Source organism: Myxocyprinus asiaticus, chromosome 9, assembly GCF_019703515.2.
Source record: "Myxocyprinus asiaticus isolate MX2 ecotype Aquarium Trade chromosome 9, UBuf_Myxa_2, whole genome shotgun sequence".
NCBI classification, from domain to species: Eukaryota; Metazoa; Chordata; class Actinopteri; order Cypriniformes; family Catostomidae; genus Myxocyprinus; species Myxocyprinus asiaticus.
Genome location: NC_059352.1, coordinates 49540979 through 49561288, shown reverse-complemented (window position 1 = coordinate 49561288; position 20310 = coordinate 49540979). Strand labels below are relative to the sequence as shown.

At 37.4% G+C, this 20310-nt stretch overlaps 1 protein-coding gene across 18 annotated transcripts in view; it reads left to right on the top strand.

Moving 5' to 3' along the window:
- LOC127445886 (KICSTOR complex protein SZT2-like) overlaps positions 1-20310 on the top strand; it is a 136004-nt gene that overhangs the window by 75521 nt on the left and 40173 nt on the right. For 17 of the 18 annotated variants that reach the window (XM_051706353.1, XM_051706352.1, XM_051706351.1 and 14 more), the window contains 8 exons: positions 2170-2372; positions 2599-2765; positions 4026-4123; positions 7071-7203; positions 7357-7484; positions 13224-13271; positions 14765-14886; positions 14978-15160. In XM_051706353.1, coding sequence (XP_051562313.1) covers positions 2170-2372; positions 2599-2765; positions 4026-4123; positions 7071-7203; positions 7357-7484; positions 13224-13271; positions 14765-14886; positions 14978-15160 — 1082 coding nt within the window. The remainder of the gene's footprint in view (positions 1-2169; positions 2373-2598; positions 2766-4025; positions 4124-7070; positions 7204-7356; positions 7485-13223; positions 13272-14764; positions 14887-14977; positions 15161-20310) is intronic. The other variant, XM_051706344.1, reaches the window with a different exon arrangement.

The following is a 20310-nucleotide window of genomic DNA, read 5'->3' as shown; positions in this document are numbered from 1 at the left end:
GTTCAGTTTCACATGATCATTTTGAGACACGATCGTTTGACACTTCAAGAATAGTGAAAAAAGAAAAAACCTTTTCGGCGCATTTTCTTTGAACGTTCAGTTTTCATAATCGATTGCTTTTGTTGCCTAATGTGCATATGTGCTGACAACATTTCTGTCACAACCACGATGATCATTTTTTTACATCTGTAGATTTGACCGCACTCCACATGGCTAAGCAATTTGAAATAAATACATTTGATTGAAAAAGACGCTATCAAATGCTCACCAAAACGGTGTGCTCCACATTTAACAAAGCAGTTTAACTAAACTATCACCAGAAAAGCTTAAATACGCACAACTGATGATGGATGAAAGCTGTTGCACGTGCCAATGAGCGTTGTTAAACTCACCTCTCTAGTATTTCAGATGGCGAGACAATTTGATGAAAAATCAGTCGGAGGGCCAGACAAAGATGATTGGCCGGCTGGATTTGGCCCACGGGCTGCCAGTTGACTAGCCCTGACCGACTGTGTAGTCTGATGGCTTGTTGTAACCTAATTTTATATTTTGTCACAGGATATGCATTTGGATATATATATATATATTTAGACATTACCGAACTATTATTTGTCAAAGTTTAGCTATTTAAACTGATTTGAAGTGTCAGTTTTTGCAGTTAATGTCATTATGCTTGCAATCAAACCTGACCATGGTGTTACAAAGAGAAGACACAGAATAATCATTTTTCTACCAATAATTTATTTCAAACATAATGTAATAACTCCAAGTAAATGCATAATAATGTCAAGAAAATTCACATCAAGAAACAGAAATGAACTGCAAAATTCTGAAAATTCAATTAGAGTATAAAACGGAAGAATCAGAGTAAACATTTTGCAATTTTAAACTTTCTATAGTAAAAATGTATTTGCAAACATGTGTGTGTGTGTATGTGTGTGTGTGTTTGTGTGTCAGATTGCTAAAAAAATTAATTGCTCTTTTTTGGTCTTTCCCATTCATTTTCTATGCTCAATCAATTTTGAATGCGAATACCAAAGGTGTCACTTTTTTTATGACCACTTAGACTTATTTTTTTAATGTTCAGATGGCAAATGGAGAAAAAGTCACCAAGTCATGTATTGCTCAGATAAAGGAAACCATTTTTATTAAATGAGGTAAACTTATTTAGGTCGAAAATGACTGAATACCATAGGGGGGTTAAAGGAATAGTTGACCCAAAAATAAAATTTCTGTCATCATTTAATTACAGTACCCTCGCCTGCCTGTTGTAAGGAGATGTAAAGCGTGATGTAATATAGCACACGAGTTTTACCGACCATTTATATGATACCATTTATGTTGCTTTTTTGCCCCTTTTGGAGACTTTTTTTGTCTCAAACAAATAGATGAATGTTTTAAAAGTGCCAAAGTTTCACAGTGTTTATACATTTTGAGGGAATTCACCTACAAATGGCTTACTTATTGTTGTCTCTACATTTTAAGCTGCGATAGGAGCAAGTAAGTTACTCAAAAATAGTAATCCACAACTAATTACTCTAGGTTATTCTACTTATTACTTTTTGGGTGAAAAAAAAATAATCATATTACAAATGACTTTTACTTTCTAAAACAGCTTTCAAGGGGAACTTTTTGTTTTAATGCTCAACGAATTTAAAATCATGTCTTTACTTCCTTCTTGTTCATAGTCATCATCCCTTCAGCTCTCAAACATTTGATGTATTTTTGAACATAATTCATGTTTTAAATGTGTTCTGCATAAATATTATTTTAAAAATGATATTAAATTAATTTCATTTAAAGTTAAAAACTGTCATTTGATTACAGTAATTTAAATTGTAATGTGTTACACTGCTTTTTGACTAAAAGGGAATTAAATTGCACACAACACTGGATAGGAGAAAGAATTTTAACATCAAAGTATCTTATTTTGCTTCTCAGGTGAATTTGTCTTGTTTTAAGGATGTTTACAGTAGATAGATTTAATGAAAAACAGGTCAAAGATACGACTGTTTTGAGTGTATTTTAAAAACAATATCTTGACTCATTTAGAGTAGTTTCTATAGATAATTGATATATCATGTGAATATTATTATTATTTATTTTCAGATGAAAGCTGAAATGTACGATTTAGTGATTTTGTTCATGTTTTATGTTTTGTTGTTGTAGTTCCCTTCAGTCTTCTGCAGTCAGACAGTAAAGAGGTAAAGGAGAGTCCTCGCCAGTCCAGTGGTGCCCACGCGGTCAAAAGCAGCCCTTCCCCCATCACCCTGATTTCCACTCCCAGTTCCACCCCAACCACTGGAACCAGCACGCCCGAATCCACCACACCCACTGGCAAAACCACCCGCCGCAGTTTCTGGGAGATGCTGGTGCGCGTCTCACACATACTCACTCAGCATGTGCTGCCTCCTTTAACAGCAAATTACTCCCAATAATTATGACTGCCAACGCTTCCAAAAACGTATCGATGGTCAGCATGAATCGTTTGTTCTGGGATCAGTCAAGCGTAAATGCTGCAGAAATGATTAGCCATTAGCTGAGCTTGTCCCGTGCCAATTATCTGTGGTAACAGACAGGTGTGTTTGTGTTTGATAGAGTAAACCGGAAACCTCTGAGCTTGGCAGTCCGAAGACGACAGATGACATCATACCGGAGCGAGCAGAAGACAGCCGTATGGGCAGACGGAGACACAAGACGGAGAGTGTTAAACAGCAGTGGAACCATGAGAAAGCTATGGCAGTTGAGCAAGAGCAGGCCCAGAGGTACACACACAATATATAGACATTGTGTATCTTTACACTCATTTTGTCTCTGTTGATATTATGTTGCAATACTAGCCTAATGTGTAAAATTGATTTGCTATTCTAAAATAGCCCATGCAAAAGAAACTTAATACCAATGGAACATAAAGAAGATACAGAACTAGCAAGATTGTCACATAGGTATAACTAGAGCGAGAGATCAACTTAAAGTAGATCAAAGGCCTTTTGTGGGTTTGTTTACATCAGATTTTTTGAGTTTGAATTCACGAACATTCCATTGACCCGTTTGAACATTTTTTTTATTTTTTTTTATCATCTGTTGTGTCAAAACCATAAGTCCAATCAGTTAGACAAGACATAGCACAATTTGTCAGAGAAGTCTGTAGGTCTGTACCAAGTTTGGTGGATGTAGCTTGAAAGGAGGAGTCAGTGTTAGAAATTTCGGTTCTCGGTTTAGGGATTTAAAAACACATGCAAACCAAGTTTGTAAAATAACAGTACGTTGGCTTCGTCAAGCCAACATAATTGATCAACTTTCAGAAAAAGCTCCTTTTCAACTGAAAATATTCAGGGTTTACAGTATATAGTGTAAAGGACTTTAACCCTTAAATGTGCAAATGTTTCTCCAAACATTATTACATTACATATCTGGGGTCTTTAGCGACCCAGCACATACAGTATATCGATCACAAATGGATCTACAAAAAAAATGACCAGATAGTGTAACATTTTAAAAGTATTTTCAAGACGATAAGAATAAAATATACATTTTTTCCCCTAATATTAAAGATGAGGAGACAACGGGATTCATTACTTCCACGCTGACATTTTATAAGACGCAACTACACAACACATAAGCTACACATGTATTTTCTCAGGCAATTATTGAGTCAAAATAGATGCACAACTTACACAATTTCAGTTGTACACCCAGACGACAACAGTACTTTGTGTAGTTTACTTCCATCCAAGGTCACTAAAGACACAACACACTTTCAGTAATTAAACAATTAGCAAAAAGCAATAAGCAGTTATATTTTTTGTTACACTATTCAGAAGAGAAAGGTTGAAGAATACTAAAGAGATGGGAGCATAATTAAAAAAAATGGATGGGATAAAGTGGGTAGAATGAGGTCCCCCGAGATGAGTGAAGCTCATTCATTCGAGAACTTGCGTTGTTTTGAATTAAATAAACCATTTATATGATATGACCCTTTTAAGACTCCTAGAACTATGTCTAAGTTTTGTGTGTTTGTGCAGGAGACATGTAACCCAGCTGGAGGAAGGAGATACAGGAACTCTTCACTCTGTTTACCAGAACACATACCTGCCCTGGGTCACCTTCATGAACAAACTGAGTGAGTTGCTACAACCGCCTACTTCTGTCTCCGTTCCCTCTTGTGTCTGGCTCTCTTGAAACGTAGAATGAGACATAATTAAAGGAATAGTTGAACTCGTGAAAAGTCTCATCATTTACTCACCCTCATGCCATCGCATACAATGCTAGTGAATGGGGTCCAAAACTTTGAAGCTACAAAAACAACAAAGGCAGCATAAAATAAATCCATAAGACACCAGTGGTTTAATCAATGTCTTCTGAAGCGATCCAATTGATTTTGGGTGAGAAAAGTCCAAAATGTAACTCCTTTTTCACTGTACGTCTTGCCATAGCAGTCTCTACGCACAATCATGATTTCAAGCTCGATTACACTTCCTAGTGCTTGATGAACACAGTGGCGCTAGGAAGTGTAATCGAGCTTGAAATCATGATCGCCAAAGAGACCACAGATGTCTAGATGTACAGTTTACGTTATGATTTACATACAATGGTGTGAAAAGTGTTTGCCCCCTTCCTGATTTCTTATTTTTTGCATGTCACACTTAAATGTTTCAGATCATCAAACAAGTTTAAATATTAGTCAAAGATAACACAAGTAAACACAAAATGCAGTTTTTAAATGAAGGTTGTTATTATTAAGGGAAAACAAAATCCAAACCTGCATGGCCCTGCGTGAAAAAGTGATTGCCCCCTAAACCTAATAACTGGTTGGACCACCCTTAGCAGCAACAACTGCAATCAAGCGTTTGCGATAACTTGCAATGAGTCTTTTACAGCGCTGTGGAGGAATTTTGGCCCACTCATCTTTGCAGAATTGTTGTAATTCGGCCACATTGGAGGGTTTTCGAGCATGAACTGCCTTTTTAAGGTCATGCCACAGCATCTCAATAGGATTCAGGTCAGGACTTTGACTAGGCCACTCCAAAGTCTTCATTTTGTTTTTCTTCAGCCATTCAGAGGTGGACTTGCTGGTGTGTTTTGGATCACTGTCCTGCTGCAGAACCCAAGTTCGCTTCAGTTTGAGGTCACGAACAGATGGTCGGACATTCTCCTTCAGGATTTTTTGGTAGACAGCTGAATTCATGGTTCCATTTATCACAGCAAGTCTTCCAGGTCCTGAAGCAGCAAAACAGCCCCAGACCATCACACTACCACCACCATATTTTACTGTTGGTATGATGTTCTTTTTCTGAAATGCGGTGTTACTTTTACGCCAGATGTAATGGGACACACACCTTCCAAAAAGTTCAGCTTTTGTCTCGTCAGTCCACAGAGTATTCTCCCAAAAGTCTTGGGGATCATCAAGATGTTTTCTGGCAAAAATGAGACAAGCCTTAATGTTCTTTTTGCTCAGCAGTGGTTTTCGTCTTGGAACTCTGCCATGCAGGCCATTTTTGCCCAGTCTCTTTCTAATGGTGGAGTCATGAACACTGACCTTAACTGAGGCAAGTGAGGCCTGCAGTTCTTTGGATGTTGTTGTGGGGTCTTTTGTGACCTCTTGGATGAGTCGTCGCTGCGCTCTTGGGGTAATTTTGGTCGGCCGGCCACTCCTGGGAAGGTTCACCACTGTTCCATGTTTTCGCCATTTGTGGATAATGGCTCTCACTGTGGTTCTCTGGAGTCCCAAAGCTTTTCCAGACTGATAGATCTCAATTACTTTCTTTCTCATTTGTTCCTGAATTTCTTTGGATCTCGGCATGATGTCTAGCTTTTGAAGATCTTTTGGTCTACTTCACTTTGTCAGGCAGGTCCTATTTAAGTGATTTCTTGATTGAGAACAGGTGTGGCAGTAATCAGGCCTGGGTGTGGCTAGAGAAATTGAACTCAGGTGTGATAAACCACAGTTAAGTTATGTTTTAACAGGTGGGGCAAACACTTTTCACACAGGCCATGTAGGTTTGGATTTTGTTTCCCCTTAATAATAACAACCTTCTTTTAAAAACTGCATTTTGTGTTTACTTTTGTTATCTTTGACTAATATTTAAACTTGTTTGATGATCTGAAACATTTAACTGTGACAAACATGCAAAAAAATAAGAAATCAGGAAGGGGGCAAACACTTTTTCACACCACTGTATGTTCCAGTTACGTTAGATGTACAGATGCCCAAGTTACATTAAAAAAATCATAATTCTATGAAAGCTTCGACTTGAATATCATCACGTCATGTAAAGAGAACCAATATTAACAGTTAAATGTACAGTAGTTTAATAACATGAACACATAGTGGTGAATTAATGTAGCGATTCAATATTTTGATGTCATTCTTATGTATCCTTCTTGGCGTTATCATGGAAACTGTGGGTGTAAACAGCTCTGGGTAGAATCTATCGTGTCCATTTATTTATTTATTTGGCAAGTAGTCGTGCAATAAGCTGGATAATGAGCTGTCAGATGGCAATTTTCAAAAGAGAAACACCAACAGAATTTTGGATCCTCCGTGGTCTCTTTCTTCTCACATAATAACATAATTTCAATGCAAATCAATATTGTATTTTATTATTTATTTATTTGGTTAGTAGCTATGTAATAAGTCGTATAATGTACGGTCAGCCGGTCATTATTGCAAGATAAACTCCTTCAGGGTTACAATAGTCCTCCGCTCCGATTCAGGGTCCTGATCACCCTGTCAGGGCTTATTTTGCAATAACTACCGGCTGTCTGTATGTTATCCCTTATGCAACTGACATTTCAGACATAATATTGCTAGTGATTTTTTTTTGTTTTTGCTCTGCCAATGCAAACTGTTAAGTTATAATGTTGCGAACCGTGGAAATTAAAATCTAGGTCACGAACAAACACAAGCGGAGTGATACAAATGGTGAAATGTTCCAGTAATGTTATAAAGCACTATATATGATTATATACAGTATATTGTATATATTATATACCATATATGTTATTTGCACTCTTGGAACACGGCTTGTACAATCAGATTCTCTTGTCAATCACTTGTCCTCTTCCAGGTTGTCCGTCTATGCAACACTGTGCGGCTGAAATCAGCCATAATTTCCTGCTGCCCTCCATCCTCACAGAAATTGTCAATCTGGCTAGTTCACTGGCCAATGACACCACAGTCAAAGTGTTTGAAAGAATCAGGTGAGAAAATCACAATACTGCAGTCATCAAAACTGGCCAGATGTGTGTGATATGATCAGATTAGCTGGTTCCGTGTTGGTAAATTGTTTCATAGCTGTGTAATGTACTATGAGATGCTGTAACTGATGATCTGTTTCCTGTGTGTGCTGCCAGCTGTCCTCAGGGAGACATCTACACCCCCCTGTCAATCATCCAACACATCAGCCAACCACCTGCCACCACTAGGAGTTTCATTCTCATTGGTCGCAACTTCAGCCAGTGGCATTGCAGTACAGAACAAGGTACCTTTCGTGTTTGATCAGCAGTTTTTTTTATTTTTTTATCCCATCTTTTATCACACACTCTTACAGTCTTGAAATAGAGGAGTCTTTCCAAGAAAACTTTATACAGTAAATGCATAATATAGATGTCTTCAATAATGCCTCATTATAATACACATTGAAGTCAGTTAGACCTTTTTATACATAGGCGGATTATAAGTACGTACATTTATAATACATTATGATACTTAACTATTTTTGCTTACTCTTTTAAAGAGTAAAAGTATAATGCATAAAATTGGGTGTTTAACATAATCCATTATGCATGATACCCTCTAAGGGGCCGTTCACACTGAAATGTCCTTGCGCTAACAAAAGCTAGACGCAGTGCTGCGAATAGAACACAGTGCAGGTTTTAACAGTTAAAGTTCTTTTTAACTTGACAAGTCCAAAAACTGCGGGATGCTGAAAAACAATGAGGCGCAGCGGTCAGACATCCATCTAGCGCATGTATTTTGCCTTAAAATGTGACCCAGATATTAATTTTGTGAGAAATTAGTAAAAGTAAAAATATAACACCTGAAATTGGGTGTTGAAGATAATCCCTAATGCATTATACCCTCTAAGGGGCCGTTCACACCGAATGCGTTGTTGTGCTAAAAAAGGCTTTATGCAGCGCCCTGAATAGAACAGAGAGCAGCTGTCTCAAGACGTGATTTGTTTTTGGATTTTCCTCCCCAGTTTGGAATGCCCAATTCCCAATGCACTGTAAGTCCTCGTGGTGGCGTAGTGACTCGCCTCAATCCGGGTGGCGGAGGACGAATCTCAGTTGCCTCCGTGTCTGAGACGGTCAAGCCGCACATCTTATCACATGGCTTGTTGAGCATGTTACCACGGAGACCTAGCGCATGTGGAGGCTTCACGCTATTCTCCGCGGCATCCACGCACAACTCGCCACGCGCCCCACCGAGAGCAAAACCCATATTATAGTGACCACGAGGAGGTTAACCCAACGTGACTCTACCCTCCCTAGCAACTGGGCCAATTGGTTGCTTAGGAAGCCTGACTGGAGTCACTCAGCACGCCCTGGATTCGAACTTGCAACTCCAGGTGTGGTAGTCAGCGTCTTTACTTGCTGAGCTACCCAGGCCCCCACCGAGATGCGTTTTTAACAGTTGAAGTTCTCTTAACTTTTAAAAATCGTGGCGCTCCTGCGCGAGATGCGGTGCAATGGTAAAAGACTTCTGTTTAGCACATTTACATAGACAATTGAAAAAAAGTGTGGACCGGTATAAAACATTTTTCCGGTGTGATCCAGAGTTTCCGCTAAGAAATTTTGGTGCCAGCCAACGTGTCTGGGAATGATAAAGTTTGCCGGACAATTGAAAAAAAATCAAATTTCTATGTTCATTTTGTGCTGCGATGGACTATGCATAATAATGCAATATAACAATGACACAATCAAGTGAAATGAAAAATAAACGTTTGTTCATTATAGCTTCTTTTCCATTCAAAAATATATGGATTTTTTTTTTTTACGGACGTCGTGGAATTAGCATCTAATTTAAATAACGTTCAACAGGGGGCAAAGCAAAAAACTAAACTGCAATTTGCCACATCTTTTCGTTTACAAAGAAATATTAAAATAACAAATCATTAGGTTTTGTCATATAATTTCTCACCCTGGCTAATTTCCTTGCCTCTTTATTTTTATGACTATTTTCCTCCGATTTTTCATGGCACAAAAACGTTTTGCTGACGAAGTGAAGTTAATGTGTCCAGTGTTTCAATACAACTTGACGTTCACATAAGCCATGTGTCCTCCTCCAAAAGACATTTTAATGTAAGCTAATTCTGAAGTGAGAAGCTTTTCATTGCGGGCACGCGAGATGGGGAATGGCGGCTGTTTTTGCCAGTGTGCGAGATAAAATGTGCTTTAGTCGTGGACTAGGACCTCGCCAGCACCGGGAATGTTTAAACCTCCGTGGGCAGCAAAGCGCTGTTATCATTGGGATGGCGGCAGGCTGTGCACTTATGGCATCAAGTAAAGGGGATGCTGATGCATCGTGTTAATATTTTTACCGGACATTGTGTCCGACAATGTTTGAATTTGTTGGACATTAGGACATTTTAACGGTCAAAAACCGGTAATTATCGACTAACAGAAACCCTGGTGTGAACAGCTCCTTGAGGTGTGAAGTGTCACCTAATGTAATACAACAACTAAAAACAAGGTATATTACAAGCCATTGCTTTAAGAATGCTTTTATGATTCATTTTTAACAGTATATTCTTTGGATATTGGCGTGAAATGTGACCTAGATATTTCTTAATGAGATTCACATATTCAGGGTTCATAAAGAATGTAAACAGTAAATGTTGCCGAAATTTTCAGTATTCGATTATTTTAAATTGCTTAAGAATATAGGCGAGGTTTTAACTGACTCTAAGCAATGTAAGATCGTTGCTGAATTCTGTGGTCAGCAGTTCATCTTGCTATTAACCATTCTCACTCTGCTACACTTAAAAGCATAAAAGAACAAATAATTGTTAAAGGTGAAGTGTGTAATTTGTCAAATGTCAAACATTAAAATTCTGTCACACCCTCATATCTAGAACTGGGTAAATATATAGATTTTCCGATGCATCGCAATCTACATTTGAACAATCTCGATAATTATTCTTAAATCTCAAGATCGATCTTTTACTCTGTATACGCAGCCCTCTACACAATGAGAGGAAATCACTCGCATTTGCAACCGAAGTTTGCGCTATGCGACTAAAAATGTCTGATTAGTGATTAGCCAAGATCAAGATCCTTTCACTGCATGTTAAGAGTAAACGTTTGGTTTGACTCGTTCCGTGTCCAAAGACGAGATCCACGCAACCCATTTGTCATTGAATAATATCTCTTTTAATACCATTTCTGTTCTATACAGTCAGTTGTTTATCGAAAAAAATAAACATTTGATTCTAATCACGCATTGCACAGATGAGGTAAAGAAACCGTTGAAGTCTTCTCTTGTTAAAATGGGCTCATTTACAGGCGCTCTTTACAGAAATGCTGGTTTTCTTAAAGAGACAGTACAGGTTTTTAGCACATGTTCAACAAATCAATGTAAATACTTGTATACAAATACAATGTAAATAGTAAATATTATGAATGTAAACAATAAATGTAACAAAGTATAATATATGCAATATATTATCATATTTGTTTATGTAATACATAGGTTTGTACATTTAAAAAAAAAGCTACAATGTGACCAGAATGATGAAAAACTAATTGAATATAATTAGTAAAATTAATATTTTCATAATGTACCTAGTTAGAAGGCCCCCTTTATAATTAAAAGCTCTAGCTGGGAGAGAATGTATTTAATATGTAAGCAAAATGGACATTATACTTGAAGTATACCTAAATTAATCGATATCGAATCGAAATTGGAATCGAATCGAGAGCTTGTGAATCAGGGCCCGTATTCACAAAAAATCTTAAGGCTAAAAGTAGCTCCTAACACAGAAATTTAGGAGCAATTCTTAAAAATTAGGGGCGTGTCACTCCTAATTTTAGGACTCATCTAAGAGTAAATAAGTTGCTCATGAAGGATTTTAACACTAAAAGTTGCTCCTAAACCCACGACCGCTTTGAAGTCCTCCTGAGTACTTCTAAATCCTTAAGAGTGACTCATAAACGATTCGAAGCAAAGCTGCTGTCGTCAATCCACATTTAAAACAATATATTAGAATATTATTATGACACTGACTCTTTAAAAAGGTGATTCACCACTGAGTCAATGTATTTTAATAATATAATGTTATAAATATTATAATGTTGACATTCAATCGTTTAATTATTGTAAAATTAGAGATGCAGTTTCCTCTCCCAAAAACTGAAACTCTCTGTCTGTCTGTCTGTCTATCTATCTGTCTATCTGTCTGTCTATCTATCTGTCTATCTATCTGTCTGTCTGTCCATCTATCCGTCTGTCTGTCTGTCTGTCTGTCTATCTATCTATCTGTCTGTCTGTCTGTCTGTCTGTCTGTTCTATCTATCTATCTGTCTGTCTGTCTGTCTGTCTATCTGTCTGTCTGTCTATCTGTCTGTCTGTTCTAGCTGTCTGTCTGTCTGTTCTAGCTGTCTGTCTGTCCTATCTATCTATCTATCTATCTAACTATCATGTATGTATGTTTGTATGTATACAGTATATCATTGCCTGTCTTAGCTGACAAATAGCGGTTCCCGGTCTACCAATCACTGTGGGTGATTTAAAATAGCATGTTAATAAAACGTGATGTCATCCATCGCAACAAGATCAACTCCACCTTACTCTCCTTTTGTGAATACGGGCCCCGAATCAAAATGAATTGGGAAATCTGTATCAATACCCAGACCTACTCATATCGTTCCAAACATGTATTTTTCCATGGAACCCAAAGGGGGAATTTTTGAAGAATCTTTTCGCAACTCTATTCCATAAACTGACAGTTCATAGTGACCATCTCTGTCAAGCTCCAAAAATGACTAAAAAAGCACCTATATGTACCTTATGTTCTGGAATATTAGACAATTTCTTTCAACATCCAAAAGGTCCTTTTGACTTAGTCCAAAGCAATTTATCTATATTATTTATATGTAATTGTTTTCATCTAGTCAAACACAACAACACAACAAAACCACATAATCAGGTGAAAAATCAGTCATGGAGACAGTATTAGCTTTTTAACTAGATTATCCAGAGTATTTTGCCAATGCAAAGTACTTTATACAAGCAGTTTAAATGTTCTGTCCGCTGTAACATTATTGCACTAAAAACAGACTAATGCACACGCAACTAAAAAAATTAGGTTCCATCACACCCCTAGTAAAAGCAATAAGATACGTTAGTGGCGCAAAAATTGCACTATGCCATCTATGGTTGCTGGACTACTGTGTGTACTGTTATTTCCTTCTTCCTAATATATTAACAATTTAATTAATACAGTTTGATGACTAAACAGAAATCAGAAGAAGCTATTTACTATTTAAAATACAATATCATTTTTTTAGATTCTTTTTACAAAGTTAAAGTTTTGCATGAAATTGAGTAAATATAGTGCTAAATAAGAGTTTATAATTGTTTTTTTTTTGTTTTTTTTAGCAATTTTATGTTTTTGTTATTTACTATATTAAATTGTGTGATATATCAGCATTGTATCGGCCATCCTGCTCTCTTAATATCGGCATCGGCCATTAAAAAACCCATATCGGCCAATCACTATTAATTATTGTCTAAGGGTCTGTTCAGACTGTGTTCTTAAAAACATGGCACTCCCCTCTGAGACAGTAGAAAGAACGGGTGGATGCAGCGTTCGTCTAGCGCATGTTTACATAGAACAACAATGGAAAAGAGCGCAGATGGACACGTGTGAATGGCCCCTTACAGGATTCTCACAGATAGATTAGATACGACATTGGTTTTCCTCTCTTTGAATCACTTCACTGCTTCCTCATAACTAATGTTTTATTATTTTTCATGTGTCTGATTTTGCTGATCTCTTTTAAACTCAAATGTTTAGTGAACAATTAGCATAGAGTTGTCTTGCTGTTCTGTTATCAGCGCATAGATTCTTTTGCCTGTGTTGCCTCTTGCAAAGCTCTGTGCGTAGATGTGTGTGTTTGCTTGCATGCGTGAATGTTTGTGAGTGTGTGAATGCAGCATTAATATAGAGTTTTGTCCTCTTGCAAAGCTTTCTGTGCTCATCTCTGTTTGCCCACAGAAGACAGTTCAGATGAAGACAACAGTCCAGTTCTAAATATGTGCACACGTAAGTTTGGTCCCTACAGGGGCCCCGAGTGGAGTGGGGAGTTGGGGCCCTTCTCCATTCCCTCCCTTTACTCTATTTCTCCACAAAAATGCTAAAACAGCGCAGATGTATATATACATGAATTTGAGATCATTTTTATCCCTACATGGACAATATCATGCAAGCTTATTGATTTTCATTATTTTTTTTTAAGTTCCACCTAGTCCAGTTGACTAGATGTGATGTGACATAAATATTGGACAGTTTAGACATACAGTACTTAAGCTGTTGTGTTGTATTTCTGCGACACCAAACGGAATAGCAGAAACAAGGATTTTTCAAATGTTTTCAAACAGGTCCAGTAACATCTCGTTTAATGTTAATTTCAACATATACTAATGCATTTTTAACATTAAAAGTTGTATATGTTAACCTTATTAAAACTAACATGAACAAACAATGAACAATTGTATTTTTATAATAAATGGAGTAAAATAATTGTGTTCATTGTTAGTTCATGAAACATGATGTGCCGATTAATTAATCGAATTAATTGCAATTAATCACATATTAAAATATTTGCTGAGAAAGGCCCTAAAATAATAATAATTCAGTATATATTTAATAATTATAAATATATTTAAATAATTATGAATATAATATAAATATAATAATTCAGATAATTAAAATGCATTATATTACTGTGACAGATGAGTCACAGATTTATTTCCATATTGCTAAACAAGCCTGTTATTGGCATACAGTCCACAGCAATCCATTTTGTAGTTGAATTCATCCATCAGTCCGAGGTAGACTTATTATAACGGCTTTTCTAAGGACACGGCACTATACACATGCTTCAGACGGACACTTTTGGAGCATCTCACTTTGTTTGCGTCACGTCATAAACCGTGTTTTTAGGTTGCTGTTCAAGTTAAACGTAGTTTGAAACTTAGAAAAACACGTCTTGATATACGAGCTCCGTCCAGCTGTGTTTGAATGCATGAAAGCATTCTCATCTTGTGCTGTCACCGTTTGTTGCCTATACAACTGGAGTTTCACTTACTGCCCCCTGCTGAAAGCAGATTGAATTGCTCCGATGGTAGGAATATTTCTAATTACAGTGCAGGGAAATTATTAATTCAGTTTATTTTTTTGATGCATTTTTAAATATATATATATATATATATATATACTGTATATAATTAATCACACTTAAATAACGCATTAAATTGACAGCCTAATTTTTAGGTGAAGTCACCTAGCTAGTGCTAATAGAGTGCTTATATTTACGTACATCTGCATATTAAACTGGGATCGAAGAAATTGCATACTTCAGCTTTAATTGTGTGAAACATTCTCAAAACCACTTTTCCCCTGTAGCGTGCTTTGAAGGTAAATCGAATAGGATAGATTCAAGAGTGTCACTATAAATTGCCTTTTCCCTTTAGAATCTGTCTGTGAAATCTCTGTTTATTTCACCTCAAGTAATTCTCTTATTGTCTGTCTTAAAGCTCATAAGGGTCTGCAGCGATTCGAGGCTTTGGAGCACAGTGATTGGCTGCGACCAGGACAGACCGTAAGGGGTGTGGCTCCACGTCAGCGCTTCCTGTACATACACGTAGTGAACAAGAAGGTCAGTTGTGAGCAAAATGTCTATGTCTAGTGAATTTGGATTAGTGTTCTTTGTATTTATTTGAATTGTCTCTCTCTCTGTGTATTTACAGGTGACTCTGTACACGTATAACTGGTCAGTGGAACTGGGCAGCTCTCTCAATCAAGGTCTGGTCAGACTGGTACACTGGCAGAACGCTCGTGCTCATGTGGTCAACTGCCTCCTGAGTCAAAAGATGGGCCTGTTTCATCATTACTGCTTCTCTGATACACCTGCACATGATGAGCTGAAACAGGTTAGTACACACTAGCTGTGCTCAGAACACATACACTATGTTTAGAATCGAATACTGGCAAACTGTGCTATAAATGTACTGCCTAAGTAGTATACAATAGCATGGCAATCAGATAAAATGAGTCAAAAAATGTATGTTAAAAATTAAAAATGTGTATGTTTGTCACTGTAGAAATGGAACATGGAAACACACTTGAACAGTATACATACTGCATTCTTTCAAATATAGTCTTATTCTGTTCTGAACAAACAACTGTCTCTGAACGCTGTCATGGATTGCTGGAAATCAGTTAGGGCAGTTTGCTTGTTTGCATGCGAGTGCAAGTACAACTACCTCTGCGAGAGTCCGTCCGAGTCCGTAAAGCAGCACATCAGTGTCCGGCGGTCACACTCAGTGATGGACAGCTGTCACGGCCATGGGATACCAAACTAATCACTCCAATACACCTGTTATACAAACAATCCTGATCACTGCTCCTGATGACGCTTCCTACCTGGAGTTGTGCTCCTTAAATCAGGCTTTTTAAATATGATCAAATCACACTGTGTTTTACTCATTTGTAGTTAACGTACCAGAACATGTTTGCTTGTTCTGTAGGTATTGAGATGAAACCATACCTCAGGTCTATTGATTCTGTTGTCAGCTATTTGTCAAGATTTCTTTCCAAATGTCAGGATGTATTTTTGGAAAGCAGACAGTTGTTGATGTTGTTATCAAGAGCTTTTGTGTTGAAGAACGGAACCTATTATGAGACACTAACATGGGGGTGTCTTTTAACCCTCCTATAATCTTAGGGTCATTTTTGACCCAGGACAGGTAAAGAATATGTTATAAATACAGCATAGTTTTTGGTACTGTAACTCAACATTTGTGACTTTGTCAAGACCATCAAAACAAACATTTATTAACATTTATTTTTGTATGTAATTGTTTAACAGAAATAACAATTTAAAACAATTGCTACTTCCATTATCTTAACCGGTCAATTTTGACCCGTATGTGAAGAACCAGCTGTGACCTTTTACCTTCTGACTTTCTGGATGTTATACAGCTTTAAATAGTTTTTTGTACATCTAGAAATAAAATGTGACATATAAATATTTTAATCTTTCTCAAATTTAGCCCCTAGCCCCATACTGTTCTCTAGCTCCCCCACCTGCTACACTAGGTACTGCAGCTTTCCCTCAAACTGCATACTTTGCTCTCAAACGGGTTTGTGTCCACACACAAACATACATAGACAGTTACAGTTTTGAACAGGTAATATGCTAGTAAATAAGTTGATTTATAAAACATACGTTTATACAATGGGGCAAAATATTAAAAGACCTATTGAATATAATTTTCTCCTAAAACATTAAATGGCAGTAATAAGTATTACAGCACCTTCCTAAACCCCTGTAACAATGAAAAAAAATTGTTTGTCATTAGTAGGAAGGAATGGATATGTTGCAGTGGACGTGCAAAGTTGGCCCATTTTGACTGCTGAAAAAGGCAATAGAGATTAATTGTGAAATTGGCATCTACTAAAATTGTAAGTCTAAAATGTACACTGTTGATTTTCTACAAGCAGAATAAATCAGAAATCATGCATTATAGTTAAAATACTATAAAATGCCAAAAGTGATTGTAAATAAATGTAAATTGTGACATCCTTGGCCAATGTTTTACGTTTATTAAAATGTGTATTATTATTATTTTAAAAATTGTTACTCCATTAATATTCAGAGTATAAGCCTAGCATTCCCCCCCTATCATTATACACTTTTGGACCACAGTAAAACAGATTTCCGTTAAAGGGGTCATGAAATGGAGAATTACATTTTCCTTGATATTTAGACATATAAGAGGTAACTGTATAGTAAAAACACTGTAAATTTCAGAACTCAAAACTTCCTCCCCAGTCTAAAAAGAGCATTTATAGTTGGCACCCTGCTGAATCGTCTCATTTTGAAATCTGTCTTTTTGTGACATCACAACACATTGCTTATCTGTATTCACACATCCCACAACATGCGTCATCGCACCCTTGGCCCCGCCCACTGGTGCACAATTCAAGTCTTGAGAGCAGGACTTGTGTGGCTTACTATTCCTAACAGAACACCTAAGGGGACCCATCTGGACTATTTTGAATTATTTTGTATATAAACATGAACTACACAGACTCTTTGACCACTGTCATGTATCTCGCAGCTTTTAAAAGACGTGGTGTGAAGTTACAATTCTGAAAGGGAGAAGCAATTTTCTTTCATTTTGCTGTTGCCTCGTTGTTTTGAGCACAAACGCATCATGGACGCGTTCTTTCATCAATCTGCGCTATTATTAATTGTTGGTTTATGTAAACATAGACTAGATGGACGTCTTTGACCTTTCAATGTGTTCCCAGCGTTGTGCGCCTTCAGTATACAGTGCATTCAGAAAGTATTCAGACCCAGCCTTATGCTAAAATGCTTTAAATTAAAAAAAAATTTAAAAATCACATCAGTCTGCACTCCATACCCCATAATGACAAAGCAAAAACCAGATTTTTGATAACTTTTGCAAATTTATTAAAAAGAAAAAAACAAAATATTACATTGACATAAGTATTCAGTCCCTTTGCTATGACATCATCTTTGAGATGTTTCTACACTTTGATTGGAGTCCACCTGTGGCAAATTCAATTGATTGGACATGATTTGGAAAGGCACAAACCTATCTATATAAGGTCTCACAGCTGAAAATGCATATCAGAGCAAAAACCAAGCCATGAGGTCAAAGGAACTGCCTGCAGAGCTCAGAGACAGGATTGTGTTGAGACACAGATCTGGGGATGGCTATAATTTTTTTTTGGCTGCATTGAAGGTTCCCAAGAGCACAGTGGCCTCCATAATTCTTAAATGGAAGAAGTTTGGAACAACCAGGACTCATCCTAGAGCTGGTCGCCCAGCCAAACTGAGCAATCGGGGGAGAAGGGTCTTGGTAAGAGAGGTGACCAAGAACCTGATGGTCACTCTGGTTGAGCTCCAGAGATCATATGTGGAGATGGGAGAAACTTGCAGAAGGACGATCATCTCTGCAACACTCCACCTGTCTGGTCTTTATGACAGAGTGGCCAGACGGAAGCCTCTCCTCAGAGCAAGACACATAAAAAAAAACATCTAAAGGACTCTCAGACTGTGAGAAACAAGATTCTCTGGTCTGATGAAGCGAAGATTGAACTGTTTGGCCTCAATTCCAAGCATCATGTCCGGAGGAAACCAGGGACCGCTCATCATCTGCGCAATATTGTCCCAACGGTGAAGCATGGCGGTGGTAGTATCATGCTGTGGGGGTGTTTTTCAGCAGCAGGGACTGGGGGACCGGTCAGGGTTGTAGGAAAGCTGAACGCAGCAAAATACAGGGATATCCTTAATGAAAACCTGGTCCAGAGTGCTCAGGACCTCAGACTGTGCCGAATGTTCACTTTCCAACAGGACAATGACCCTAAGAATACAGCCAAAACAACACAAGAGTGGCTTAGGGACAATTCTGTGAATGTCCCTGAGTGGCCCATCCAGAGCCCGGACTTGAACCCAATCAAACATCTCTGGAGAGACCTGAAAATGGCTGTCCACCGACAGTCCCCATCCAACGTGACGGCTTGAGAGGATCTGTAGAGAAGAATGGCAGAAATTCCCCAAATCCAGGTGTGCAAAGCTTGTCACATCATACCCAAAAAGACTTGAGGCCGTAATCGCTGCCAAAGGTGCTTCAACTAAGTACTGAGTTAAGGGTCTGAATACTTATGCCAATGTGATATTTCAGTTTTTTCTTTTTAATAAATTTGCAAAGTTATCAAAAATCTGTTATTTGCTTTGTCATTATGGGGTATGGAGTGTAGATCAATGTGAAACAAATTAATAATTTAAAGCAGTTTTGCATAAGGCTGCAACAAAACAAAATGTGAAAAAATGAAGGGGTTAATACTTACCCCTTATTAATACTTAATGCTCAGAATGTGTGTGTCATTTCACCGTGTTTTGAACTATGATGTGTTCGGGTTTTTTCGGCTCATGTCAGCGTGGATTGCTTGTGAACAGTCATAATAGGATTCAAGCTTTGCAAATGAACTGTTATTGAAGATTGGGGCAGTTAAAAAAACACTTGGACCTGATCAAAAACGTAAGTAAACCGTTTCATTCATGAATATTTCAAATGTCATGACTGTTTTATGGTGCTGAGTGTTTATCAGTTGTGATTGAGATGAACAGTTTAATATATTCAGATGCAATGTGTTGGATGTGCGTTATGTGTAACCCCTGTCATTTTTTTTTTTTTTTATAATGTCGAGGGCGCTGTTTATTCTCTGATTGAGTTTGCTGAATTCAAGGGACTTCATGATGTTAGCCAACAGTGTGTGTTTATGTTGAAGTTTTAAGGAGGCGCTTAGGCCAAAACCAAGCGTTTCACACAGAGGGCCAAAACAGGGTGGAAAATGATCATATGTTACTAAATTATGACTGTCTTGGTGCAAAAAAATAAAAACTTTGATAACATTATCATTGGACCTCAGGGAAGATAATAAAATTATAAAAAATTGCTTTAGTGACATTTTACACTTATCAAGAATTTATGCATTTTAAATGGTTTTAGATATGGGTCAAAGACCAGAGTACACAATTATATTGTGCTAATTTAGTAATAAAAACAGTTTTTACAATTGAAAACAGTTAACCCTCTGGGGTCGATGGACGTGCCAGCGTGTCCTGCTGGATTTTTTCCTCATAACAGCAGAAACAACTTAAAATACTCAGTTTTGGGCATACAGATAAGTGTAAGACATCATTAGAAACTATAAAGGGTCTACTTTTATTTGTGTACACCCACAATAACAACAAAACCTTGTGCTTTTGTAAAATAAAGAAAATAAACATGGTGTGCTTTCAGCCGTCTCTGTCTCCGTGAGCATCTTTCTGAAATACGTCACAAAAATGAACTGAAACTTATCAGACAAACATGAAACATATGTCTAAAGAAAGCTTAAAATGTCTACTTTTAAATAAAAGAATTCAAATTTAAAACAAATATTCTCCTGCAATGTAATCCGTATGAAACAAAGCGATGTACAGTTTCTCCTGACTCAGCTCATTATCGCTAATGAGATCCCACCCACCAACAGAGCGCGCTAT